This window comes from Suricata suricatta, chromosome 12, assembly GCF_006229205.1.
Source record: "Suricata suricatta isolate VVHF042 chromosome 12, meerkat_22Aug2017_6uvM2_HiC, whole genome shotgun sequence".
Classification (NCBI taxonomy): domain Eukaryota; kingdom Metazoa; phylum Chordata; class Mammalia; order Carnivora; family Herpestidae; genus Suricata; species Suricata suricatta.
Genome location: NC_043711.1, coordinates 29,375,809 through 29,403,646, shown reverse-complemented (window position 1 = coordinate 29,403,646; position 27,838 = coordinate 29,375,809). Strand labels below are relative to the sequence as shown.

The window sequence follows — 27,838 nt, the reverse complement described above, 5'->3', positions numbered from 1 at the left end:
TCAAGTTTATTTATTTTGAGAGAGAAATTGAGAGAGAGAGAGAATCCCAAGCAGGCTCCAGGCTGTCAGCAGAACTCGATGTGGGGCTTGAACTCAAGGACCATGAGATGATGACCTAAGCTGAAACCAAGAGTCAGACACTAACCATCTGAGCCATCCAGGCCACCCCCCCAAAGGATTTTTAGTAGCAATTGCTTTCAACTTCCCCTCTCCAATACACTGTTTCTGTCCTTCCAGGTTTTATCCATTTTTAGGATCCATTCTAGTTGTCCCCTCCACACACAAGCGTGCACCATAATGGATTCTGAAATCACTGCCACCATGTCAGTTTCATTCTCTCCTGAGCCGCAGTGTTCATTACCTCTATTATTCATTTATTAGCTCACTGTATTCAGCCTTGGGACATGTCTTGAACTATATTAAACTGTCTAATTCCTCTTTGCAGTTCCTTAATTGTTCAGGTAATTACTCAGTTCTTCAAATGAACGAGGGCAGAAAATGGGAGCCAGATAGCCTATTAGCACCTCTAAACTTAACATTGTGATATACAGAGTAGATGATCAATGAATGTTTTGGAGAGATTGATCATACACCTTTTCCTAGGATGCCAGGGCACCATAAAGCCATAAAATGTAAGATGTCTATCTTTTTCTGCAGGATTTTTTACAGGGCTAAAGGGACATTTGCATAAAAAATTATTTGCAATAAAATATGTGGCTAAATTTGCCCAAATAATTTTAATACAATGTGGACCTAATAGCAATATACTATTAGACCATATCTTATGATAAATTATCTTTGGTGCTAGACAAGGCAAAATCCACCCTCAGCCTCCGTGAGGCTCTAGGACACCTTACCTGTAAAATAGAAGTAGTGATTCCTACCTTTGTTTGCTGCAAGTAGGTTTGTTGCAAGGACTCAAGCAGGTGACGACTCTACAGTGTGAAACATCATGTCTAGGACTTAGTCAACATAGGAAGGTATAAATGTTGTTGACAGTATACAAAGATGTGGAATTACAGACAAGACGTGCTGTGACATGATCCATCATTACAAATAATGCATTGACCAAGCCAGTAGCCCTAGACATGACCATCCGTCATGGCAGCTCCTTACGGTAAGGTATGAGTATATGCCAAACATTTCAGCTGTCCTGCAAATAACACTGCTCTAGAAAGGGTTAGACTGTATATCGGTCTGCTTTTTGGGGGCAGTTTCCATCACTCTGCCCCAGAACAGAATAGCTTTGTTTTTGCCACCCTCTATGAAGAAGAGAAAGTTTTAACACCCTAAGTATCACCAGTAATTGTGCCTGACATAAGACAGAAGGAGTAGAGAAACAAAAGTCTGTCTGATCCAAGCAGCTGTACATTTTCATGTTGGGCATGTGTTAAATTTTTAATGATGCAAATAATTCATAAAAGTTTACAAGCAATCATAATGGATAATGAAATTATCATTCCCCACTTAAAGTGATGAAATTAATGACCACATTTCTCTGAATTTTCTTGGATGATTGATGGAGGGAATAAACCTGATTTTATTGTGCTCATAATGAACTGCCCAAGCCCAAGCTACTGAGAGCCAGGTCGGAGGGAGGGAAGGCATTTGTAGGCAGAGAAAAAGGACAAATACACTTCTTAGGGGCAATGTAGACTACAGCTTAATTGAAAAGCAGTGTAGTATTGATTCTGCGCTCCTCCATTATGGAGAGGGAGGTGACAATATGTAGCAGTACTCAGAAGGTCATGGATTCTTATTTATGAAAATCTGAAGGCAGTGAGGGGAGAATTTAAAACACTAATGGGTTGCTGAATTGTGACTTCCAACAAATTTACTCATCGCAACATTTTACTCAGAAACAATTGCTCCCCCCTCTTCCTTTTTCTCCTTTTCCTTCCTTCTTTTCCTTCTCCTTCTCCTTCTCCTCTCCCTATGAGATTGACCTCATATCTGCTGCTTGTTTGATAGTCCCACGCTATTGTGAGACAGTCACATTAAGGCACACCATTCTTTCTTCATCCAAATCGGTTTTCTAGACATGGAGTGCAAATTGGTATCTTAGACATGCTTCATCAATCAAACCTTGATTTTGGTTGTGCTCGTCCAACTGAGACACGTGATCGTCAACATTCATTCAACTCGGGTTCAGTTCTTAGTTTACTTAATGAGATATTCCATGTAAAAGCACCTTGAATAAAGATACAAAGTAAGCATTCAGTGAGAGATTTGGGATTATCATCATTCTTTGCTAGAGAGTGGGAGAGTCGGGCTGCAACTTCCTACCAAGAGTAACAATTGTAGAAACGCTTACAAAGTCACCATTCCAAAAGCCAGTGCTCACCAGCAGCTCACCAGCTAGAAAAGACAGTTTACCTATGGTCAGTATCTCAAGGAAACAGTAATTATTCTTTCCTCCCTTTAAGGGCCACCTAATATTAAAGGGGAATCTGTAACTGGGAGATCAAAGTCCATCCACATATTTTCTATAGGCCTGTTTGCTCTTTTTCCAGCACCCTGCAGCAGACTGTCTGCAGTTGTTTGAAAACATAGCCAAGCAACAGAATCACCCAGGAAGATTATTTAAAATAAACACTACTGGGGGTACCTGGGTGGCTCAGTGGGTTGTATCTGACCCTCAGTGTTAGCTCAGGTCACGCTCTCACCGTTTGAGTTTAAGCCCCACATTGGGCTCCAGACTGATGATGCAGAGCCTGCTTGTGATTCTCTCTCTCTCTTTCTGTCCTCTCCCCCACCCGCCGCTCCCCTTCAACTCACTCATGCTCTTTCTTAAAATAAATAAGTCAACTTTAAAAATAAATCAACATTCCTGGACAGGCACTTCTTTCTATAAATTCTTGCACAGTAAGTATGGGGTAGAGCCTAGAAATCTCTATTTCAGTATCTCATCCATCCTCCCTCCAGCCTATGATTTTGTTCCATCTAAACTCTTATATGCTCCCTGGCCTCTTCTTATTCCCATCTGTTCTGTACATTCTCAACCAATTACTGTCCTCAGTTACAAATCAACTAACTTTTATTGAGAACTCTCAATGGTTCCCGACACTATGCTAAGCCCTTAACATTCATTGTCCCGTTTAATCTTCACAACACCCATGATTAGTTCCCCATTTACAAATGAGAAATTTGAGGCTCAGAGGGGTTAGAAGACTTACCTGAGATCACATAGCTAGATAGTGGTCTGCCATGTCTGTATCTACATCAGTACCTGATACATGAAACCCAGAGCTCCAAATCCTAAATCCTACATCATAATTATTACATCATTACACCCATACATATACTATAATCATTATCTTACTCTGCTAAAGATTCCCTATAAGGGATCACAAACGGAAATGCATACAAAGGTCAGGCAACAAATGCTGATTCTGGAAGATGATGGGGTCAAGGAATAGAAGCTAAACTTCATGCCTACCCAGGTACGAAGCCTTTTCAAACAGTGGCCAAATCTTTGGCTCTTTACCTTCAGGAAATCCTCAACATGATCAACAAGGATCATTCATTAAAGTAGTGATCTTTACTGTTCTTTCTTAGATCTGTGCTTCTTAATTATGAGAATTTCTATAGCATAGCTCAGGGACTGACTTTGCAAAGAGGAATCAAAAGTTTACCTTTTGGAGAAGACGTTGCAAGGTCCAGAGGCTCACAGAACTCAGCTCCTCTTGGTTTTCTGACCACTGCCTTCCCACCTACCCACATGTGTGGGGCACTCTAGGGTAGGTTGACCTACCTGAGATCCTGCAATCAAGTTATCAGAGTAAAAGGGCTAAGAATGGGACTTAACCATCAGGAAGAGGAAGTCACATTTATCACTTAGCAAACTTTGGTCGAGTTATTTAATATTTCTAAGATTCAGTCTCCTCATCTGTGCAACAGGACTAACAACCCTCACCACCCCCACAGCGTCACTATAGGGATTACATGAGCTAGTAAAGTGGAAAGCCTGCAGAACATTCCCTCGCTCGTAGTAAGTGCTCAGTAAATGGTAGCTGTAGGGTTGACCTGATGCCAAGGATGGTGATTAATAGTTAAAATGGTTCCATTATGCAGCCTAGAGTATAACAACTTGAGATTTCCCCCAAGCTCTTCCCCTGTGGCAGGTAGGGAGTTAGGATGCAGGGAAATCATGCTGATTGTATTAACTCAAGAAAGAGAAGAGTAGAGAGAAAAAAATGTTTATAGAGGTCTCTCCTTTATTTTCTTGCTTTTTCCACATCCCCCAGACCTTTTCCACCAACAGTACCACCCACAGCAAATTGAATGGCCTGCCTTCTATCTTTCTAACAAGGCCTGTTAAATGGTTTGATTACTTTCTCCTACAGAGTAGTAATTAGTCTGTACCAGGACACCAATACTAGGACAAGAGGAGGGCATTCTGGCCCCAACGCTCCGAGGAGATGACCTTGGTAATCCAGAACCAAATTATTAGCTAGCAAGGATTTCCTTGGTGCATTGGTCACCATCCTTCAGAGTTTCTCAAAGTATTATCTACTACCCACTAGCAATTTATCAACGAACCTCTTTGGGGAAAATTTCTATAGTCCTATAAGCTTGGGAAATGTTGTATGCAGGGGCCCCCTTAAAGATTCAGAATATACATTAGCATAATAAAAACTCTGAGAAATCCTGCAGGAAGAAACCAGTTTTTGTTTAAGCCAGTGTTTTCTGAATCAATTTCATCATGAGACCCTTCTTTCTCATAGCATCTGCTAAATAAACTCGTGCTCAGATACTTTCCCTGTGGAACTCTGGAGACTAAGAGCACGAGAGAGACAGGGAGACAGGGAGAAATAGAAAGGGAATGAGGAAGGGGAGAGGATATCCAACCAGACTCCTTCTTTCACTCAGTGAGTATTTTCAGGATGCTGGATCCCAGAGATAAAGTGCACACCAAGAATTTAGGTCCCTCCCTTCTGGTGAATCTGAAGCTGAAACTCCCCAACCCCATCTTCCCTTTACTTCACTAAAGGAGGGAACAGAGGAGGAAGTGAGCATGTTGATGCCAATTCCTCGTGTCTGGTCTCAGCTCAAGCACCAAGTCCTCAGACAGGGTGTTCCCTGACCAAGCACCTAGTATAACCCTGCTCCCACCCTTCCCTGGGTCATGAACAATTCTACTGTATTCATAGGTCCTATCATTTTCAGAAATCACCATGCTTATTGATTTAGTTGTGTTCATGAGTGCAAGGAGCTTCTCTGTCTTATTCATTGGGCTTTGCCCTAAGCTCAGAACAGTGCCTGGCACATCGGGTGCTCAACATAGATTGGGCAGGTGAGTAAATTTGTGAATGAATGAACAAATGAAAAAGAGCTACAGAAAACAACATCAACAACAAGAAGTGAGTTCTTTTGAAGCTAAATCGATACACCTGCTCTCATTCACTGGGAAACGCAAAGAAATTGGCAAGGGAAGCTGCCCAATCAATTTTTTTATTGTCCCCAATTCTCTGTTATGGCTCCCGCCTCCCATCTTCTAAGCACCCACAAACTCATCTCCATTACAGATGTAATAGTGTCCTTTTAGCACTTAGGTCCCTTATCTACTAAATTGATTTGGATTAAAATAAGCGGCATCAGAGGGCTCAGAAGCCTAGAGGATCCTGTACCTAGCCTAGAATTCTCACTGTGGGTGGATATGGAAGAGGCAGATGGGGACACTCAGAAAGGGTCTGTGAAGTTGGGCAGTTAGAAAGGGAATTCTTGGTGGGTTCCTGTACAGACTAGAGAAAATCCCCATGTATAGCCTCATTACCACAAGTAAACCTATTACTAGTTTTTCAGTGCTTTGTGTGTTATAGACACTATACTAAATACTTCACATGCCTTTCTTTCATTTAACCTCAGAACAGCTTAGAAATTGAAACTCTGATGAGTTTTCAGGTGAGGCAGTTGAGGTCCAAAGAATTTAAGTAGCCTCCCGTGATTACACAACATAGAAGTGGCAACAAGCAGATTTCCCACCGGCCTAGCACATTTGGAATGTCCTATTTATAATGAATGAAAATTAGTCTGACATTAAAACTCGCAAATATCACCATTTCAAAATTGATTATTGATTCAACAAATATTTATGAAATGCCGCAGCGTGCCAGGCATTCACCTAGATACAGATGTGCAGAGAACAAAAGCAGACAAAAGCCTCTGCCCTTCACAGAGCTTGGCTTCTTTTTCACAGGCAATAAACAGATAAGAACAAGAGGAAAATACATGTGGGAAGGCAGTCAGTGTTAAGGAGAAGAATAGAATAGGAGGGAGACCAAGGAGTGGTGGGGATACTCTTTTATTCGGGACAGTCAGGGGAGAGTTCAGAAGAAGGGCAGAGCCTAGAAGAAACTGAAAAACTGACTCAAGCAGAATCCTGGGCCAGGAGCATTTGAGACAAAGGAGGCCTCAAGTGCCAAGACCCTGAGGTAGAAGTATGTTTAGAATTTTTAAAGAACAATAAAGAGATGGGTGTGGCTGGAACTGAGTGAACAACAATGTAGGTGAAAAGGTCAGAGGCAGTGAAGGTCCAACTTAGGTAGTCAGGATTTTGTCTTTTATTTTGACTGAGATGGGGAAGTGTCAGGAGCGTTTTGAGCAGAGGAGTGATTATAGCTGATTTACATTTACATTAGTCCAGCTTCTGGGGGCATGCAGGACACACAGAAAATGCAGGAAAATGAGTTAGAAGGCTCTTATAATAAACCAAGGGAGAAATGATATGACTTGGACCATCAGTTCAAGGGGGTCAGTGGAGCAGTAAGAAGTGGTCAGATCATGCCTATACTTTGAAGATAGGACCAACAGATTAGCCGGAGTCATGGATAACCCCAGAACAATTGGAAGGAGGAAGTTGCCAATTGCTGACCTGAGGAAGACTTCAGGCGTAGCCAATTTGGATTTTGGGCAAAGATTAGAAGTTGAGTGTTAAACATATTAAGTTGGAGTACCTACTAACACTACTAGAGTGGTCAGTATAGACCACGGTTTCTCGACCTCAGCCTTCTTAACATTTTGACCTGGCCAATTCTGTGTTGTTGGGGACTGCCGTGTTCATTGTAGGATGTTGTGTGGCATCCACGGCCTCTATCCAGAGATGCCAGTGACAGCTCACACACCCCTAACCACAGTCATGACTGTGAAAAAAATGTCTCCAGACATTGCCACCTGTATCCGGGGGAAGTGGAGGGAAGCAAAATAGCCCCCACTGAGAACCACTGCTGTAGACTGAGGCCTGAGTGCGCTACAGTTTAGAGAAAAGAAGAAGAAAAGCAGGTGCAAGGGCATGACAGAAATACCTGTCCATGTACGTTATCTGAGCAAAGGACATGACACTGATTTTACATATGCGAGTTGGAATTAAAGGAAGTTCTAGTTAATTTTGGTTCCTATCAGTTAGTGAGCCTTCACATTTATTATTTCAGAGTGAAAACCAGTGTCAGTCATGATATTTTAGATAGCATCTGGGCCCAAGACTTTTGGCCTCGCAGTCCTCTTATTTGCTAGCTTCCGGTAGGTACAGCACCTAGCCCAAATGTTTTTTAAGAGCCTAGGAAATGATCAAAACCTCAAAAGACAATGTATTACCTCTGTTTTTTTTAATGTTTTATTTACTTTTGAGAGAAAGAGAAAGATAGCATGACCATGGGAGGGTCAGAGAGAGAGAGGGAGATACAGAATCCAAAGACAGGCTCCAGGCTCTGAGCTAGCTGTCAGCACTGAGCCCAACCCACAGGGCTCGAACCCACAGACCGCGAGATCATGACCTGAGCCAAAGCCAGACGCTTAACTGACTGAGCCACCCAGGCGCCCTGAATTAGATGTCTTTTAAATTTAACCTACATCTGCTAGTCGATTGCAATTCAATTCAATTCAATTTTATCCGTGTTTTTGTACATTTTTTTACAAGATGGTTTGGAGTACCTTGAGCATGTTTAACGGTATTTGGGCGGGAGTCCTAGAGTAAGAGCAGCACGGCCTGGTGGCACACCCTGTTGGCCAGTGGAAGGAGAGCCAGGGTTGACTGGGAACATAGGTGTTATTTTCACTCTCTTGAGACAGTGTTTTATACTGTAGTCTGCTTGAGTGGTGGTGATAGTTCTCAACAACTCAGAGTTGTCATTTTTGAAGGACAACTCTCTGGCTCCAGATGGGGCTGATGCCATGCATTTGGCTTCAAGAGCAACTTCCCCAATGCTTTTAGACCTCAGTCTATACTGAAGGGCATTTGGCCAGTTGGCCCATTCCCCATAGCCCTTTGAGACTCCTGGCATTCGTGACCACTCCCAGTGGTTTCTCATAAATGTTAAACAGAGAAAGAAAGAAAAAAAAGAACAAATCCACAAGCCAGTCCCAGGAGAAAAGACAAGCATGGCTTACAACCGTGTCCTCAGGGATCCTTCTCTGTGGGATGATGGGAACCCAGCCCATGAAAGCAAAACCAACAACAGTTCCCATAATCCCCTCCATCAAAGGCAACTGGGAGGTCTCACAGGATGGGGCTGGCTGCATGGAGGGAAGCCAAACCTCTGAATGGTCATGACTGAACCCCCCAAGTGCTGCCTCTGTGTGCCTCTCCCCTCCCCCAGCTTGGGGCCCACTCAATCAGAGCCACAAATACTGGGGGCACTCAAGTGCTGCTGAGGTTGGCTTCATGGTCATTGCTTTCCATGTGGGAGGCTCAATCGGGGGCACCTTTGATGTGGTGAGGGCTTCCCTGGGAGCACTTGACCACAAGTGGTTTGAGAGACATTGGCTGCCTGCCTTGGTCTTGGGAAGTGTTGACACTCTTGCTCATTAGGGGAACCTGGACAGTGCTTTTGGCAGCCTTAGCCAGCACAATCAGGCCTCAGTCCAGTTCTCATACTGTGGAGAGACTGGCAAACAGGGAAGCTGTTTTCAGAGGACATATGGATGAGCTGGGAACCATTTTTCCAATGCAGCAACATCATTTGGCAGGTGTTTATTGAGTGACTGCAGTAGACATTTTAATAGTATGAAAGGACTATAAGATGTGTCTGGGTTCTCCAGGATATGCTATTCTACCTGATGACTCCAGACCAAACTAGAAGACACAGAGTAGAACCAGGAGGACGTGATTAGGTACCAAATAAAGGCACTGTATCAGTTGGCTATTGTTATGTAACAAATAGTCTCAACACTCAATGGCTTAAAACCATAGTCATTTATTTCATTCGCTCATCTGCAAATTGCTGGGGGTTGACTTAGTCATGTCAGGCTCACCTGGGCAGCTCTGCTTCAAGATGTGGGCCTGGTGAGTCAGCTTCTCACTGTGGGCTGGGTTCCCACCTGTTTCCTGCATCTTGGATGCAAGTTGGAGTGATAACAGCTACCTGGGTAAGCTCTGCTCATGGCGACGACAGAGGGCCTGGAGAGTAAGCACAACCACTCAGGCACATTCTAAGCCTCTGCTTCTATCACATCTGCTAATACCCCGTTGGTCTGTAGTTTTTCTGGTACTTCCAACCTCCCGTTTTTGATTTATTTTCCTCTGTAGCAATGTGTGATCAATGTTGGAGGTATGAAAACTCTGATGATGAAGTGCACATGGGGTGAAGAGGAGAAAAGAAGAATGATGTCCGGCTGGCTGGCAATTCCTCTGGCTAAGTTGGGGAAGTCTCAGAGGCACAGATGTAAGGGGAGAAAGCTAAAGCTGAGGTTGGGATAATCTGATTTCAGATTCCTGGAGTGAAGACATTCCAGTGGAAATGTCAAGTAGGCAAACCAGAGCCGCCTTCTCTCCACCTCGCGGACAACTCAATTTCTACAAAGCAAATGCCTCGTTTATGTAGATAAGAGCTAGTTTAGCTTTTCTGGTACATTAAAGGCCCTGAATCACCTCCTATCAATTAGTTTGCATGAGACACACTGTGATGGCACAATTGATTCGCTTGGCATAGAATATCATGCCGTCTGCCTGAGAGGCAGGCCAGTTGTCTCCACGCAATGATTAACTTACCCTCTTAGCAACGGGACCAAGGCACTTTCATTCCCTGAAATGACAATTCTCCTGTGTTAAAGCTCACAGTTAATTTTAAGAACCACACCAATTTAACAGCCAGCTTACATGATCCATATACCTTGAGTAAATGCAAATCCAGTCTCCGTGGCATGAATCATGGCCTTATGCTGAGCATTGCCATGGCAACTAATGACATCATTCCCCAAGACCAACCTGACCCAAATCCAATTCTCCAAGGGTCCTAATTTGCCTAACGTGGATGTGTTGTCTTGGCTTATTCACATATGCCTTCATAAATATCACTCTGTTGTCAAAGGTTTGCAGTGGATGTTTACTGTCATTTTGGGAGGTATATTCCCTTTGTGGCTAATGTTGTTTTTTGTTCATGGGGGGAGTGGGGTGGAGGAAATTCTAATGAAAATTACTGTGTATATTTGATTAGCAACATTTGTTGATAACATATGGTCTGAGGAGGCTTCCGCAAATAAGAGGCTTTAAATAGTAAACAGAGATGTGACTGCAATGAAGCAGATGCTCTCCAAACACACAGTAGAAGGTTGCTTTGCAGCAGTTTTCTTTCCCTCCACCCAAGCATATTCCTCTCCCTTATTTCTCCCAAGGATCAAAGTGCTTACTTTCAAAGCCATGGCATTGTGGAACAGGTTTGGAGAAATAATGTGCTGTGACTTTAAAAGTCATCTCCGTGCCCCAAAATATGAATTATCTGCTACTCATGTTTATTATTTGATATTAATAATGATGTAGTGTGACGAAATGAGTCAGCCAGCATCAGTAGGTCTGCAAGCAGCATTTGGGCACCACGTGTCTGAAACGCTATGATACACAATCCCCAATCTTCTAATACACCAAGAGTGTTGGAAAGAGCTCTATGAAGAATTTAGAGCAGCAAATCGAATCACCATGAGCTGAGCTGTCCTTGTAAGTGCGTGTTTACAGTTTATCTTCGTGGATGTGCTCCAGCGAGCATACTTTCTTCTGATCTGCTAATGAAAATAAAAGTCTTCTCATTAGATTGAACCAGCGGCTTACCTGTGTCTGTCAGGCGTCAGCATGCTTTTTCTATAATGGACCTGAAAGTAAATAATTTAGGCTTGTTGACCAGATGGTCTCTGTCATAACTACTCAACTCTGCCTTTGAAGCAATAAGCAGCATAGGCAATGTGTAAAGGGGTGAAGGTAACTGTGTCCTTATAAAACTTTATTGACAAGCATTAAAGTTTATATATTTTTTAATTTTTTAATGTTTTTATTTTTAGTTTTTGAGAGAGAGAGAGAGAGAGAGAGACATTGTGAGCAGGGGAGGGTCAGAGAGAGAGAGGGAGACACAGAATCTGAAGACAGGCTCCAGACTCTGAGCTAGCTGTCAGCGCAGAGCCTGACGCAGGGCATGAACCCACAAACCGCAAGATCGTGACTTGAGCCAAAGCCGGATGCTCAATCGACTGAGCCACCCAGGCGCCCACCCATGATAAGCATTAAAATTTAAATGTCATGTAATTTCCATGCATCACAAAATATCCTTCTTCTTTTGATTACTTTCAGTCATTTAAAAATGCAAAAACCATTCTTAGCTCATCAGCCATACATAAGCAGGTATTTGGCCATGGCCTGTGGGACATAGTTTACCAAAGCCTGGTCTATATTCCTAAAATGGAAGGGATTTTATTTATTTTAGTGTTTTCCGCGTGCTGGGTTTTGAACAGTGTATATGCATTAGCTCTCTTACTTACACCTCCATCAATTCTCTGGGGTCTGCGTTATTCTTATCCCCAAGTAAAGATGTGAAAATCAAGGCTCAAACTCACATCTGTTTAGTGTGATTATTTCTGCATAGGACACTGCAGGAGAAATACAATATCCACAGGTTCTGATATCTATTCACCTCTGGATTGGCCGCAGTGCCGAGCACAGTGACTGCATCTGGTAGACATTCTGGAAGGGTTTCCTAAATGAAGGGAGAAACGAAGGGCTGATTAGAGGTATGATCCCGAAAGCACTGGAAGTCAGAGCTTCACCCAATGCCACATAGGGCATGTATTGAATGCTGGACTGCTCGTGTCTTTATTCCCCAACCTCTTGTAAAAGGTACTTGGTTTGGAATGGACTCACTTGTCTCAGTATACATTCCTATTTAGTTGGAGATGTCACTCTGAGTAGTTGTATTTCTTTTTTTTTTATGTTTATTTATTATTGAGACAGAAAGAAACAGAGCATGAGTAAGGGAGGAGAGAGAGAGGGAGACACAGAATCAGAAGCAGGCTCCAGGCCCTGGGCTATCAGCACAGAGCCCGATGCGAGGCTGGAACCCATGAACCGCAAGATCATGACCTGAGCCGAAGTCGGATGCTTAACCGACTGAGCCACCCAGGCGCCCCTGAGTAGTTGCATTTGTATAGTCTATGCTTGCATGTTTATGGCTAAAAAGACCACAAGTGGCAATAATAGTTCATTTTATAACCTAGTGGCACTCTCCAGCATTATAACAATGGGCATTCACATTGCTTCCAGCCCTCGGCCTCATGAGTTAACCAACCTTGACCTTGAAGGACATACGCCTTGCTCTTCAGTGTGGTGTCCTACCTGCCACGTATGCTGGGTCTCCACCGTGTGCTGCCAAACTCTAAACTTCAGAGAGCTGGTGTGCTCCAAAAAATCATCCAGTGTCCAAGGAGATAAAACTCTCAGTTTTGCTTAAAGGAGGCAGTCATACTCTTGGTTATCTCAAATGTCGCATCTCCACAATCCCCTGAATTCGGTGACATGGTTACTCAGAATTGTCACTTCCACCTAGTCATTAAATAAGTATTTGTTGTGTGCCAGCCCCTTTGCTTGGTACAAGAGATTAAAAATTAATGCCATGTTTCCTGCCCCCAAGGTGTTTGTCATCTAGAGAGAGAGACAGATACACACAGATAGTCAAGCTACACTATAATACTGTGCTGTGAGTTACCAAGAGGCCGTGAAGCTCTATGGTTTAATCCGTGGGCTCTGGGGTCAGAAACTCTGAGTTTGAAGTGTGGCTCAATGATAGCCAAAAACCCTGGACTACTTACTTCATCTCCCCAAGTCCTGGCTTCTCCATTTATAAAGTGGAGACAGATAGCAGAATACACCTCACAGAGCAGTCAGAAGGATTAAATGAGATAATCTATGAAAAGCATAGGCCTGGTAAACTTTAAGCACTTGCTAATTGCTGCCTATTTTTAGCTTTTTTTGTGTGAGCTAGCTGTACAGTGTGATTATAGTGGCAAATATGATGGGAGAGGGTCACGAAAGAAGGACGCCTCACCCACTTTCCTTTATCTGCCTGTGTTCAGAGAGAACTTAGTTAACCTCCCCAGCTACTGCTTGCAATAAATTTTACCAACCTCTGGTCTTTTCAAATCAAAGTGCAATTGTATTTCCGTTCTGGGAAACTTTTAAGAAGAGGCATTCATCTTAATAACCACAGTCAGTGCACAGCAAAGCAAAAGAAATGAGCAGGGAAGAAGGCAACAGTGAGGAAGAGATTCATTTAATGATGTGTGGACCCACCAAAAGGCCAAGGCTTTTGATGCTTCCACTGCTGGCTAATTTGTCTATCGGTTAGGTAGTGCTCTGTGAAGCATATTGAACATGTGAAATAAATCTAAACTGAGAAGCTGTAGTGGCCCAGTGGCCCATCAATCCTGAAACAGAACTCTTTCTTTGAGTTAAAGGTAAAAGGTAACTGATTTCAGTGGATCAAGACACAGAGCAGCAAGGTGGTGGAATGGGCAAGGAACGCAACATGGTGCCATGTTTGAGTTTGAGTTGTGGAGTCAGATGGCTGTTTGCTCCTTGTGTGTGATTCGGGACACACTGTAACTGGTCTGAGTCTGAGTTTACTGTCTGTAACTGAGAGTAATAATTATAAGCATTTCACAAGATGGCTAAGATGACTTAAAAAAATGCGTGTATGACTGAATAACACTTTTGAGAGAAGAATTTGTGCCTAGCACATAGTAATCACTGAATAAATATTAACTTTTTGTTGTAAAGATAGTCAGGCCTCTCTGTGCCTAGAAAAAGATAAAGAGTGGACATTTCCCTGACTTGGTAAAAAAGGGAACAGGGGGAGGGAAGCGTGCTTATAATGTAATCTCCCTCAGTCTTCTTCAAATAAGAAGCATCTACAGAAACAAGTCAGAGTCATTTTTACAAAGTCTATAGACTGTAGTGAAGGGTGAGGGTTCACATCAACACCAGTGACAGCCAGTCTCTCTGGCATGGTCCATCCTCAGTCCTGGCTAAACACACAGGGTGTCATTGGACTCAGAACTTTATTCATGGGCTTGTGACCCATGTGACTGCACAGGCCCCATGCTCAGACCTGTTTGGTTGAATGCTGTGTTGCCGTCTTGAAATTCTTCATTATTTTATATCTAAACCTGGGCTCGTCAAGTGAGGTTCAAGGGAACAATGGAACATGCATTTGAGCTGAACTACTCTGAGAAAGGAGAACACTGTATCTCTTAGTACCTCTAGTGGCACCTTCTCCTGCTTTTAGAGCAAGAAGCCCAACATTTTCATTTTGCACAGGCCTTGAAAATGACATAGCCGATGCTGATTAGACTGGAGACTTTCCTTCCTGACCTGCTCCCCTGGGCAGGGCTTCCATTTTGAAATCTGATTGATAAACTGGGAATCATCAGTGATCTAAAAACTTGATGGGAGCCAAACGCCATGGTGGGAAGCCAAAAGCACAGCTATAGCTCTGGTGGAAAGGAAAGGCCACTTAGTGTCTAAATGGACTGGGATCTAGGGCAGCCTCCAGCGGCTTGAATTCATCCAGCTTGAAATGGCGTTGGAGGCCTTACTGGGTCCCACACTCTGCATCATGTTGAACATTTGCTGAGGTGAGCATCCTTGGCTAGCTGGGGGTTCAGGCAGACTGACTCAGTGCCTGCTGAGCAGCCCAGAAATGCCCCACAAACCAGGCCCAACAACAGTATCCTACGAATAGAGTGCACGGGACCCCCAGGGCACTGAGATCAAGGCCTCACTGTGGCTTGGTGTTAATGCATCTCACTCCAGAACTCTTTTGGTTTCCAGAAGGAATCTTCTTCATCTCTATGACCAATCATGGTAAATGCCCAAAGAGACTTATAGCACAATCAAGCACAAATAATAAATTAATGATCATAGGGGGTTTTTTTGCCAATATTGCTAATTATTAATAATGCTTATTTTTTAGAATTATGACAGTATAGCAGTGAAAGTTGTAACATTGGGATTAAGAGATTTGGGTCCCAGCCAGCTTGGTCACAATTCACTGGGATAAAATGGGCAAGATCTTGAGTTTCCTCTCAGTTTTCTCATCTGTGAAATGGGGATGATGATAACTGTTGTACTGCTTACCTTGTGTAGGAGGAAGAGCAATGTCTATCTTGCTTGCCTGGCACAGGGTTGGACACTTAGTACACTCTTAGTAAATATGTGTTGAATAGATAACACGAAATAAAAGCGATCATCATGTTACTAGAATATATCTTACATACCCTAATTGGACAGGAAGGTAGCCAAAATCTGTTGGGTTCTCCTGTTGTTTCAAGCCTATTTACTTTTTCTTTTACTCCTTCCTTTTATTTACAAATTTTTAAAGTCCCCCCCTTTTTTTTGAGAGATAGAGAGCATGCACATGTGAGCAGGGGAAGGGCAGAGAGAAAAGGAGAGAAAGAATCCTGAGCAGACCCCTGTGCTGTCAGCACAGAGCCCACTGTGGGACTCAAGCCCATGAACCATGAGATCATGACCTGAGCCGAAACCAAGAGTCTGACCCTTAACCAAATGAGCCACCCAGGCACCCCTACATTTATTTACCTTTATCTTATTTTTATTCATCTTTACTATTTAATGGTTCTGTGAAATGAGCCTATTTTATAGCTGAGCACACTGAGGTACAGGGATGTTCATTACTTACCCCAAATCCTACAGTTCATCTGTGACTAACCAGGATTTGATCTAAGCATGTCTGATTCAAAACCCTACGCCCTGTCGTGTTGCCTTTATTAGCACAGACCTTCCCTGTCCTAGGAGCTTGCTTGCAGCAGCTGTGGACCAAAATTCAGAACTTCTGTCTATACATCTAACATCGCGCTGTTGTGTTTGGAACCTGTTGCCTCTTGGTCAGTTGCCTGTCCTTTTACGTGTCTTCTCCCTTTCTCTGTCATGACTGGTGTACTTCCTCAGTGATTTTTGTGCCCTTAGGTCCCCACCTGGGTCCCCTTTACCTCCATTTTTCTGGTGCTGTCCTGTCAGCTTTCTCTAGACTCCTCATGCCCTTGAGTTAATGTAACAGGATTTATTGGAGTCCAACATGGAGACTAGAAGTTATTTCCATCATTTGCAAAAGAAGGAATACAAACAACCTATAGCCACCAAGTAAAATATTCAAGCCTGCTCTTAGTCAAAGGAGTACCCATGAACACAGGAATGACAAAGTAAGCCAGGAGAAAGGGGGAGTAGGGGCCCCATGAAGGCAAGAAGTATGTGATTTTCACTTGTTCCCAGATGGTGGGAGGATGGTGGCCACTTCTGGGGAAAGCATTTTGGGAATCAGTGTCCCAAGACTTGGAAGTGTTCATTGAAGAGCACAGTTCTGGGAGCACTGTAGGAGCAGCCTCTCTAACACCCATCTAGCTCTCTATCCCAAGGAAGTAATCAAAGATGAAATAAAGTAATGTCCAGCCCCGTGTCAATAATAGAGCATTGGTTAAATAAATTATGATATATCTAAAAGGTGTTATATTACAGAGTCATTACAAAATAGTATTTTAGGTGCACCTGACGGGCTCAGTTGCTTTAGCCTCCGACTGTTGATTTTAGCTCAGGTCATGATCTCATGGTTTGTGAGATTGAGCCCTGCATCGGGCTCAGTGCTGACAGCTCAGAGCCTGCTTGGGATTCTGTCTCTCCTCTCTCTCTGCCCCTCCCCTGCTCACAGGTGTGCATTCTCTCTTTCTCTGTCTCTCTCCAAATAAATGAATAAACCTAAAAGTAGTAGTAATATTATAATGAATATTGTACATTATGGAAATTGGCCATCATATGAGGCAAAATGAAAAAAATCTCTATGCAAAATTATATCACTTCCTGTTTCCTAATTCTGTGAAAGAATATATAGTTGGCATCACTTATTTATTCAACAAATATTTAAGTGTCTTCTGTGTGCTACACACTGCTAAATAGTAGGTATGCATATAAGCAAAAAAAATCCAGAGGATTCAGTTATTGAACAATCATACAGAAATAAATAATTTTAAGTCCAGGAATTGCTAGAACAGAAAATTAAACAGTATCTTCCAGAGAGTTTAACTCTGGACCACATTGAGGCTGGAAGACCTAAGGATGTGTTATCTGGGCAAGTGTTATTGAAGCTAAGCTCTGAAGAGGTGGCCAGGTGGGGGGAAGGATTGCCTAAGGAGGAAACATGTATGCCACAGCCCTGAGGTGGCACCATCAAGAGACTCATGACCCTGGAGCAGATGAGTTGGAGGCTGCACCCCAGGGTCTGGATTGCACCCTGAGTGCAATGGAATGGGGGGCATGGAAGGCTTTAGAGCAGGGGCTCAGTGCAATCCAGTCAAAACTTCTGGAAGATCACACTGATTTCAAGTGCAGAATGGGTGGTATGGCTCTGTGAGAACAATGAGGAGTAGATGAAAAGGCCACATCTGAGGCCCGGCCCGGCCCGGCACCCGGGCCAAATGCTAGGTAAGCCAGGCTCTCTTCTGAGGAAGTCTAAGACTCAGATTCCCACAGACCCGTGGGGAAGGGCATTTCCCACTTCTCCTTCTTCTGCCTTTCACTCTTCAAGCTTCATCCATCCCTCTGTTCAACATTTCTTTGAATGCCAAAGGAAATAGGGCCCCCCACCTCCCGACTCCTACTGACGTAGCATTTTAAAGTCAGGTGTTGGCTTTGACCAAATGAAGCCTGGTCTCAAATTCTAAAACTGTTTCCAAGAAAAAGGGATTCAAAGGATACAAGGAAGTATTAGTGGTTACCCTGAAATAGTTTTTAAGTATCTGAAATGCATGGGGAAAAGTTCTCGCCAACTCGATTTCATGTTAATTCCAAGTGATTCCTTGTAGCTCTGTGAAGACCCGTGGCAACTTTCTGAGCATCTGTCTTGCATTTGCCTAACAAGTTAATTAACACTTTTTGTCACTCTGGCAGCTTTGGGGGGGGGTGGTGGGATGTGACAGCCCGTGCTGCCTGGGGTTAACCCTGCGTTCCCCCTACTCAGGAAGAAGCAGCTGAGTGTAGCATTGTCGAGGCTGAGGTCCCCGCACTGACGTCTCTGATTCTGTCTGCAGCTGGGGCACCCAAGGCGACTTCTCGACGACTCACGCACTGCCCGCTGTGAAGGTGAAGCTGTTCACAGAGAGCACAGGAGTCCTGGCCTTGGAGGACAAGGAGCTCGGCCGGGTAAGTGCTCCCCATCACCGGTTGTCCCCGGGTCCCGTGAGACGGCATCGCCAAGTACTGGAAGGTTTGGCTTCATGAAGGTTTGAGTCCCGGGCTCTACTCTCCATTGGTTGTGTGATCCTGGGCAAGTCCCTCCACCTCTCCGAGCCTCAGTTTCCCCTCTTTAAACCTGGGCTACGAGGAGGGCATGCCGCAGAAGATAGAGCAGGGGTGCTCAACACCCTCAGACCCAGACACCCTTTAGAGCAGAGATTTGTAGTGCCCTTTCTAGCTTGAAGTGAAATTCTCAGACAATGTTACAACCTACCCACCTGACAATTTAAAAATCAATACAGTGACATAGAATAAAGGAGAAATAAAAGGGAATTAATAACATAATTTTGGGGTGACCAACTGGCTCAGCTGTAAGACCATGTGACTCTGCTCTCGGGGTTGTAAGTTGGAACCCCATGTAGGGTGTAGAGATTATTTAAAAATAAAATCTTAAAATTATAGTAATAGGAAGGAGATAAATTCAAAAATGTAGCAATTCGGGTACAACTGCACTAGAATACCCGCAGAAGGAATGCTTCCCTTGTTCCCATATGGAGAACCACTCTGTAGGAGTCAGCCACAAAACCCACTGTGGATGGTAGAAGCTGGAAGGCTTAAGCCTCAGTAAACTGATTTCTTGAAACTTTTAACCAGGAAACAAAGTTTCCTAGGCTTCCCTGGAAAAGTGCCAAACATACTTTGAGTGGGTATTGTTCCAAATTCCAGAAACGCGACGAGTCAAGTTTAAAGTTTCAATTGGAAATGATACGTGGGTAAGGCAGCATTCCATCCCATCTGCAAGTAGAGGGGGCAAGAAAATTATTAGCTAAGGAAAAGGATTGTTTTAGGCAAGGTGGCTTTCCTTCAGGGTCAAAGTGAGGGGTCTTGTCACGTAGATGATACCATCTTTCTTTGGCGGAGGATGGAGAGGGGAGACTCATTGGTGCTGATTGGAAAATTCCAGACAGACATGTTAGGACTACATTTCCGGGGGAGGTTGGAGCTGCAGTCAGATTATGTACTGAGCGCTGGTTTGGGAATAAGGTCTAAGTGACACCACATTGGGCCTCCGGTTTTCTTTTTAACAATATGAAAAAAAAAAGATTTAAGATCTGGACTTGGTTAATGATAAACAGGCCTTTCCACCTCCATTCATATCCAGTGGGGATATTTAGAAGTCAGGTGAGATTCAGGATGATTCCTCAGTGGGGAGGAAATATCTCATTCATTGCCTGGCGTGTAGTATCCCTGGGCCCCGTCCATTCAATACCAACAGAGCCCAGCACCATTATTTTGCCAACCAAAACTGTCCCCCAAATTTCTGAAACACCCCAAAGGGTGATACCAATCCCTTTGAGTACCACTCAGATAATAGAGACCTTTCTTCTTACTTCTCAGCTATGGACTCTGTCCCAAAAAGCCAGTATTTTCAGGAAATAAATTAGATTTGCTAGCTAAAATGCTTTCATCACCCCATACTGCTTGTAACAAAAATCTGAACTCTATAGCACAGCCTACGAAGGTTCATGTGATCTGGCTTCCGCCCAGTTCCTCGGCCTCATTTATTGCTACCTCTCCCCTTTTCCACTGTATCCGAGCATCATTGGCCAAATTTCAGTCTGCCACATAAGCCATTCTCTCCTGCATTCGAGGGCTTTCTCCCTGAGTGGAGCACTCTCCCCACTGCCCACAGCTCTTCAAAAGGCTGCCTCCTTCCTTACATAAATGCCTCCTCCTCCTCAGAGAGCCTTTCCCTGACTGCCCATCTTCCTTCATTCACTGCCTGAGCCCCCTCTCCGCTAAACTGATCACCAAGGAAAAAAAGAAGAATTTACAGACATGTTGGTTTCCATCCCCCTCCATTAGATGATGAAAAACCCCATGGGCATAGAAGCCTCAACTAGTTTGTTCACGACCCTATACACCCAGAGCCCAGCATGGAGACTCTCAATACATTTCCTGTCATACTGGTTGATTACATAATTTCTCCTAAAAACTGTATGACTTCAGCCAAAACATTCAATCTCTCTAACCCTCTGATATGTCATCAGTGGAAAAATGAGAGAATACCTCGAGACCAACACAAAGGCACACACTTCTAACAACGCCAGCAAGAACACATTAGCTGTGCTTTCTTTTTTCTGCCTTTTTTGCCCACTTTCTGAATCTGGCTTTCATTTATCCAGCTGACCTGGAATCATATTACTAGGATTTAGACCAGACTATTAGAAGAGCCAAGTCCAGGAATGCTCAGCTTGAGTCCACAGAAGGTTCCATGGAATCCAGGAACCCCTTGAAATTGTTTGCAAATGTTGAGGTAGGGAGGGGGCACATTTTTCATTTTTCCGGACTCACTAGTCCCAAGCACTCACCAATCTCTCAAAGCTGTTTCCACTCAGAAAAGTTAAACCCACTGGGCTAGTCAAAGCCTTTTATTTTGTAGAGGAGACAACAGATTCCCACAGAAGGCAGGTAGCTTCCTCAGAGCCACCTAGTTAGTTGGTGCCTGTGCCTCGTATATTTGCCGTTGGCCAGGGCACTGCCCTGAGGACTCTGCAGTCCCTCACTGAGGCTTTACAATAACGCTAATGAGTTATTACTCCTCTTGTACGGATGAGTGTGCTGGGGCCCAGAGGAGGTGAGGAACTTGCCAGGAGTAATGTTGACTCATCTCCAGGATCATTTCCACTTTCTCACATTGTCTCTATGCAGACATAGAACCCCCGGCTCTGTGCTGGGGTGAATGCCTCGAGCTGCCACAACCTGGTACTCATTTCTTAAGAACGCGTTCTCTTCTCCAGCCCCACAGATGTTCCCCTAGATATGAACTGACCCTTTCTCCCAGAGGTACTTTCCACCAGTTGCCGCGGACCTAGCCTGCCCCGTCCATGTGCCAGCTGGCGCGCCCTCTTCTGTCAGCACCTCCACAGGCCGCAGCTGGTGATGCCTGCTTTCTTTTTTAAAGTGAAGCAATTCCTTGTACCCCCAAGGGAGTGTTTCTGGGCTCTGATTGCTCCCAAGCTTGGCAGGACACGGCCGCATTTCAAATCCCAGCTCTACATTCATTCATTCATTCAACGATATTCATTGTGTTTCACTTTAATGGACATTTTTCGTTGAAAAAATAATTCATACATTGTAAAAAAAAAAAAAGTAATGGATAATAGGAAAAATGAATGATTCTTGCCCTAGTATTTTCTCCAGAGAAAAGCCTTGTTTTCAACTTATTGTGTATTCTACCTCTAGTATTCCATACATGGATAAACATAGCATATATAAGCGTGTGTGTGTGTGTGTGTGTGTGTGTGTGTGTGTGTGTGTGTATCCCTTTAAGAAAGGAAGGAAGGAAGAGAAAGAACAAGTGAGCACAGCTGGAAATTACTGTATGCATACTGTTTTGTACTTTGCTTGAAATATCAGTCTATTTAGAGATTAGTCTGTGTCAGCCCATACTGCCGTGGTTCCTGTTTCGTAGCTGTGTAATAGTCCATGTATAGATGTATCATAATATATTTAGATTGTTTCGAGTCTTTGGCTCTATAAGCAATGCTTCTTTGAATAACTTTGAATTTATTTCTTTGCACATATGTGTGTATATGTGTGGGATAGTTTTTAAAAAAGTATTTTGCTGAACGAAATCTGAATTTTGACAGACACTACCAAATTGTCCCTTAAAGAGTACACACCAATGGATACTTCCACAAAAAGCAAAAGCGACGATTTCTCTACACCCTTGCCAACACTGTAATATTATCAATATGATCAATATGATCATTGGATACGATCGTGGGCGCGTGGTGTCCCATCATTTGTGGCATGCTGAGAGCAAACAGGGCTAGTGACAGGCAAAAGTCTTTAACTTCAAGAAAACTTAAGGGATACAGATATAAAAGCTAGCAATTATAGTGCAATGTGGTAATGCTCTGCTAGAGAAAGAGCACCTGGGAAGCACATAGCAAAGGGATGTAATCCAATCTGAGGGTCAGGGATGCCTTCCCGGGGTCAGGTCAAGTGGATGCAGAAGTAGGGAAGGATGTGTAGGCTAAAGCTTGGAGAGGATCAGCCAGGTGAAGGCTCAGGGGAAAACAGTCCCCCCGCCCCCTGCCCCCAGAAGGCCCTGCCTGGGCGGCCAGGTAAGAAGAGAAGCAGGGGCTGACTGTCCTATAACTTACTGCAGAGAGTGGGTTATGTTCCCACACCAGAGTCACCACATCAAAGCACAGCACACATGGGCCTCGCTGGGATGACAAAGTGCTTGATCAGCAGCCTGAAATGTCCAGATGAGGTGTCTGGACTGCTCAGGGCTCACGTGCACCCAGGAGGACCCCTAATAATTCAGCAGGACTGACACATGCAAAGGAGACGTCGACCCGTCAGGCACATGGCAGGGTGGGGATGAAGATGGAGGAGAACAGCAGTGACCTCATCGCTCCATCCACCCTGGAGAGGAAGTCTCCCTGGGGAGGAGCCACCACATGGAAGAAGTCTTTGTGGAGCGGCCAGTAATGAGCTGTGGTCATTTGTGTCGGCGAATGGACGCCATATTGCCAGTGGGAAACACGCCCAGAATCCATATGGCGGAAGTCCTGTTAACGAGCTCCGGGTGCCCAGAGCGCTGCTCCTGCTTTGATTTCGCCAAATGGGCAGGAGCAGAAGGAGGCTCAGGGACTTGCCTGCTGCTGTTTGGCCCTGGCTGGGCTTTCTTTTACCCCCACCTTGCTTCCCAGCCCATCACTCCCTTCACCTCTCAGGCCAGACTAGCTCGGGAGAGAGGGTCAGCTTCCCTAGGATCTGTGGCACCTCCCTCCATCTCCCAAATGCTGGGGTCTCAGGAAACGGAACAGGATATGGAGTGACATATAGGGACAGGCCTTCCCTTGAGGGGAGGAGGAGGTACACCCGCCCGCCCCCCACCCCCGCAAGTGGCACCTTGACTTACCTGCGTCCAGCAGCCTACAACACATTATACTTTGCTGGCACCAGCTACATGAATTTATACATTTTATGATGCAATTTTAACTAAATTAACTCTCACAAAATGAACAAATGGTCTAAAAAGATTACTACAAAGTGGTATAATCTTAAGATAATACTACAATTGCAAGCCTGGCAAACACCACAAAAATGGTGGGGCTCATACCGCCTTACTAAGAGGACTTCTGCCATCCACACTGTGAGATAAAGTCATTGCCAGTGTAGTCAGATAGGATCAGGTGTCAGGCAAGATGTTTTGAAATTATTTACAAGACTACTTGAGCTGCTTGTGGCTTCTGGATGGGTCAGTCAGTTAAGTATCCAACTCTTGGTTTCAGCTCAGGTCATGATCTCACAGTGTTGAGATCAAGCCCTATGTCAGACTCTGTGCTGACAGCATGGGGTCTGCTTGGGATTCTCTGTCTCCCTCTCTCTCTGCCCCTCCCCTGCTCATGCTCATTCACTCTCTTTTTCTCCTCCCTCTCCCTCTCTTTCCCTCCCTCCCTCTCTTCTCTCTCAAAATAAATAAATAAACTTAAAAAACAAAAGACTACTTGGACAGCAGATTTACATCTAGTATCATTAACAATGAGCCTTGCCCTAAATATATATGATACCTTAAAATATAGCTAATAATAGTACAAAGCTACCACAATTAGCAAGACATTTGAAAATATAGTTTGGGGAGAACCTGGGTGGCTCAGTCTCAATCAGTGGAGCATCTATTTCTTAATTTCCACTCAGATCATGATCTCATGGTTTTGTGATTTTGAGCGCCACATTGGACTCTGCACATTGACCACATAGAACCTGCTTGGAATTCTGTTTCTCCCCCTCCCTTTTTGCCCCTCCCCAACTCATGCTATCTCTTTCTCAAAATAAATTTAAGACACAAACAAATATATATAGTTTTTATCTGTAGCTCATTTTTGAGACTTCTATCTTTGTGTATATTTTATGATGTATGTAGTAAGCTAATATATTAATACAAAGCAAATATATATAATGTGAACATATAAAATATAAATGTGATTATATATAGTGATAGAGCTTATATAAGTATATAATGGCATTTTATATATTTATATATTGATGGTATATTTTTATATTGATAGTGTTACATTTGCAGATATTGGGCTATTTGCTCCACATATTTCACTGGCATAGGGCATGATCAGAAAAACTTGATCAGCCTCTGGTCTGAAAAATCGGGCCTGGTATTTCAATTGTGTCATACATAAGACATTGAGAAAACTCAGATTTTATGCTTAGCAAAAATGGATACATTTTCTTTCATCAGAGAGAGGGAATCTAATGGTGAGCGATGGGGGGGGGGGTCAGGCCTGGAATGAGAAGGGGTGAACATTTAGCACACACGAGGCATATCAGAGTGGGCCAATTGGTGGTCTGCCACACTGTCTCACTTTGCCCCGAGGGAGTGAGACTGGAAGCCTCTGGAAGGCCTCATGTCCTCTTCTGAGACACCAAGCCCCTCCTGTCCCCCTGCAGAGGTGAAAGAAGCCCAGGAGAGAGGCAGCCTCCCCCTGCACCTAGAGAAAGGAGATGCTTTGAAAACAGCCAAAGCAACATTGCAACACACCAGAGCACGCTGCCACCACAAAAGCACATGTTAGCAAGCCCAGCTTTTGTGGTACCTGTGTTCAGTTCCTGTTCCTCAGCCTAGGGGTTTTCCAGCTATCCCACTCCTGCCCTGGGGCATGTTCCTCAGATCCCACGTGGCTCCTGAGAACGCCAGTCACGAAATGAAGAAGGGGATGCACGTAGTTATCCGCTCCTTGCCTCACGTCCAGCCTCTGAGACAGAACCGAGGCAGAAAACTAACCCTGGCCCACCGTCCCTGAAGCACACAGTCCAAGACATGTTGTGAGAGCCCATCCTTCCTGCTCTGTGGGCTTCCTTTCAAACCCGGACAGATTTGGTTGTCGTTATATGAGGAGATGCCACATCCCTGTGACACTGTGTGCAAATGTGGGACTGTCAGCAAGAGCCTCCCTCCCCTAGGCCTCCCCTTTCTCATCTGTCCCATCAAGTCCCTTCCATTTTCCCCTGTGGCCTTTGAGAGAGTCCTACTCCTGAAACAGGGGAAGGAATCCTGAGGACTGGAAAATGAGTGGACGAGAGGTGCTCTAATGTGTAATGTGTAATGTCTTCCTTTCATACATCCATCTTCTATGGAGACAATTCCGGGGAAGCATGATTCTCTGTTCTGGGTTGCTTTGGGACTTCTCTTTGGGACTTCTGAATTTCAGACAGACGCATAAGCAGAATGACAAAAATCATGATCGTTACTTTTACTGAATTAGCCCAGGAGAGAGAGAGGAGAGCAAGAGACCACTTCCGTCCTCTGGCTGATCTGCTTGGCAAGAGGGAGCCATGGTTGGTAGAGGAGCCTTGGACTGTAGTCCCAAGGCCAAGGCCCTGTTTTATTTAAATGCCTCCCTGGGGCAGCTCAGCTTCTCAGCAGCGAAGTTTCTCATTGAAAACAACATGCTTGTCCCAGTGTTCCCACTTTCTGGCTAAGATCCATGTTCTTTGTGCCTACAGGTTATCCTCCATCCCACCCCAAACAGCCCCAAACAGTCCGAGTGGCACAAAATGACAGTCTCCAAAAACTGCCCTGATCAAGACCTCAAAATCAAACTTGCTGTCCGAATGGATAAGCCTCAAAACATGAAGCATTCTGGGTAAGTGTTTCTCCTCCAAGTAGAAGTTTTGCAGAGATTTTTATCCATTTCTTAAAATGTTTAAAAAGAAAAGCTGATCTTCAGAAAACTGCATGGAAAAACATATAAAGGATTCATGAGAGATTCTTGAAATATTTGACTTTTATACTTACTATAAGCCTTCTCAATCCTTATGATTACCGGATATGCATTTGTGCTGCCCAAATAGAATGATTTCCTTCTTTTCTGATAGGATTTCCAGTACCATTCAAGCCTGCTGAGTGATTCTGGTTTGGGAGGTTTTACTGGCTTTGTGTACCTTTTCAGTGGCATCTAGATCTTTCAGACTCTGCGATCATCCGCTTCACTTCTTTAACAGCCACGTCCAAGAGACATGGGCAGGTGCTACCAGCGACCTTTAAACAATTAACATTAAATCAGCGTTAGTGTTCAGAGTAGTCTTTAAAAAAAAAATGACCAAAGCATAGGAAATATATGATCACCTTCAGTTTCTTTAGGTTGAGAGAAATGAGCAGTTAAATGAGTAGCATAAAAAGAGTAAGTGGAGGAAGTTTCATTTCACAGATCAGACCAATGATTTGTACGGAAAATGTTTACTGACCACTGGGTAATGCCATGGGCTAATCTCTTACACTGCTTGGATGTTACTCTCTGTCAGCGTGCTCACTCAGAGAGGAGTTGGGCCATATCACTGAAGAGGGAAATGTCCAACCAATAGAAGGGAATGGATCAGGCAGCTTTAGCCACTGGCTCTCATTCTGCTTAGCCCCTCTAGAACCGTCTTGTTACTTCTCTTTGGGGTGTATGCATTTACGAGATAGTTTAAAGTGATAAAATGGGGCCACCCAGATGACTCAGTCTGTTAAGCATCTGACTAAGGCTCAGCTCATCATCTCCCAGCTCGTGAGTTTGAGCCCTGTGTCTGGCTCTATGCTCACAGCTCAGAGCCTGGAGCCTGCTTCTGATTCTGTGTATCCCTCTCTCTCTGCCCCTCCCCTGCTTGTGCTCTCTGTCTCTCAAAAATAAATAAATAAACATTTAAAAAATAAAAAAATATATCTTAAAAAAGTGATACAATGGAAACGAAAACCAAGAATTGATTGGTGCTAGAGGCTTGGGGAATGCAAAAACTCAAACCCAGGGACTAGCTGGTGATTAAGACACATTCAAACAGAAGCATTCAAAGAGGTCCAGGAGGGGCCAATCAGGACAGGAAGGACGCGCCGCAGCAGAAAAACAGACCAAAGCAGCATGGGTGCAGGAAGTAAAAAAAACACATTCTAGGGAGCCAGTGTCTTGGTATTCTAGGGAACATGGAAAGCTCAAGGTTTCAAGGAAAGATAGATACCTCCTAGTCAGGGCACCGGAGGGGGTCGGCATGGGGAACCCCAGAGAAAGAAAAGGTCTCCCAATAAGCTGGAGACCCCTTACTGCACCTGAACTCTGGCATGGAGTTGGAGAGTTTGGATGGCATTATCCTGAGGCCAAATTGTTCCCAGAGCCTGAGATGGGATTATGTCACAGCTGTTTCGCCTGCGGCCGCTGGACAACTGTGGGAGAGAGAGCCAGAGCCTTGCCACACACTCCTTTTTACTGCCATCGTGATGAAGGGCAGCCAGCTTCTCCCCAAGTGAGTCAGCATCTCATGAAGATGTCTCAAGAAATG

At 44.2% G+C, this 27,838-nt stretch overlaps 1 protein-coding gene and 1 long non-coding RNA gene across 3 annotated transcripts in view; one reads left to right on the top strand and one right to left on the bottom strand.

Moving 5' to 3' along the window:
* CADPS (calcium dependent secretion activator) overlaps positions 1-27,838 on the top strand; it is a 467,826-nt gene that overhangs the window by 258,007 nt on the left and 181,981 nt on the right. Inside the window, 2 exon segments of the mRNA XM_029917033.1 lie at positions 18,349-18,460; positions 26,033-26,172. Of these exon segments, the coding sequence (XP_029772893.1) occupies positions 18,349-18,460; positions 26,033-26,172 (252 nt within the window).
* Positions 9,176-27,838, bottom strand: part of LOC115273780 — a 33,320-nt gene continuing 14,657 nt past the window's right edge. The window contains exons 2-4 of one of the 2 annotated variants that reach the window (XR_003900943.1): positions 26,471-26,567; positions 11,815-11,954; positions 9,176-9,394 (exon numbers count right to left, since the gene is read on the bottom strand). This is a non-coding gene — a long non-coding RNA (uncharacterized LOC115273780). Of the gene's footprint in view, positions 9,395-11,814; positions 11,955-25,774; positions 26,261-26,470; positions 26,568-27,838 lie in introns of those variants that run through there. The other variant, XR_003900945.1, reaches the window with a different exon arrangement.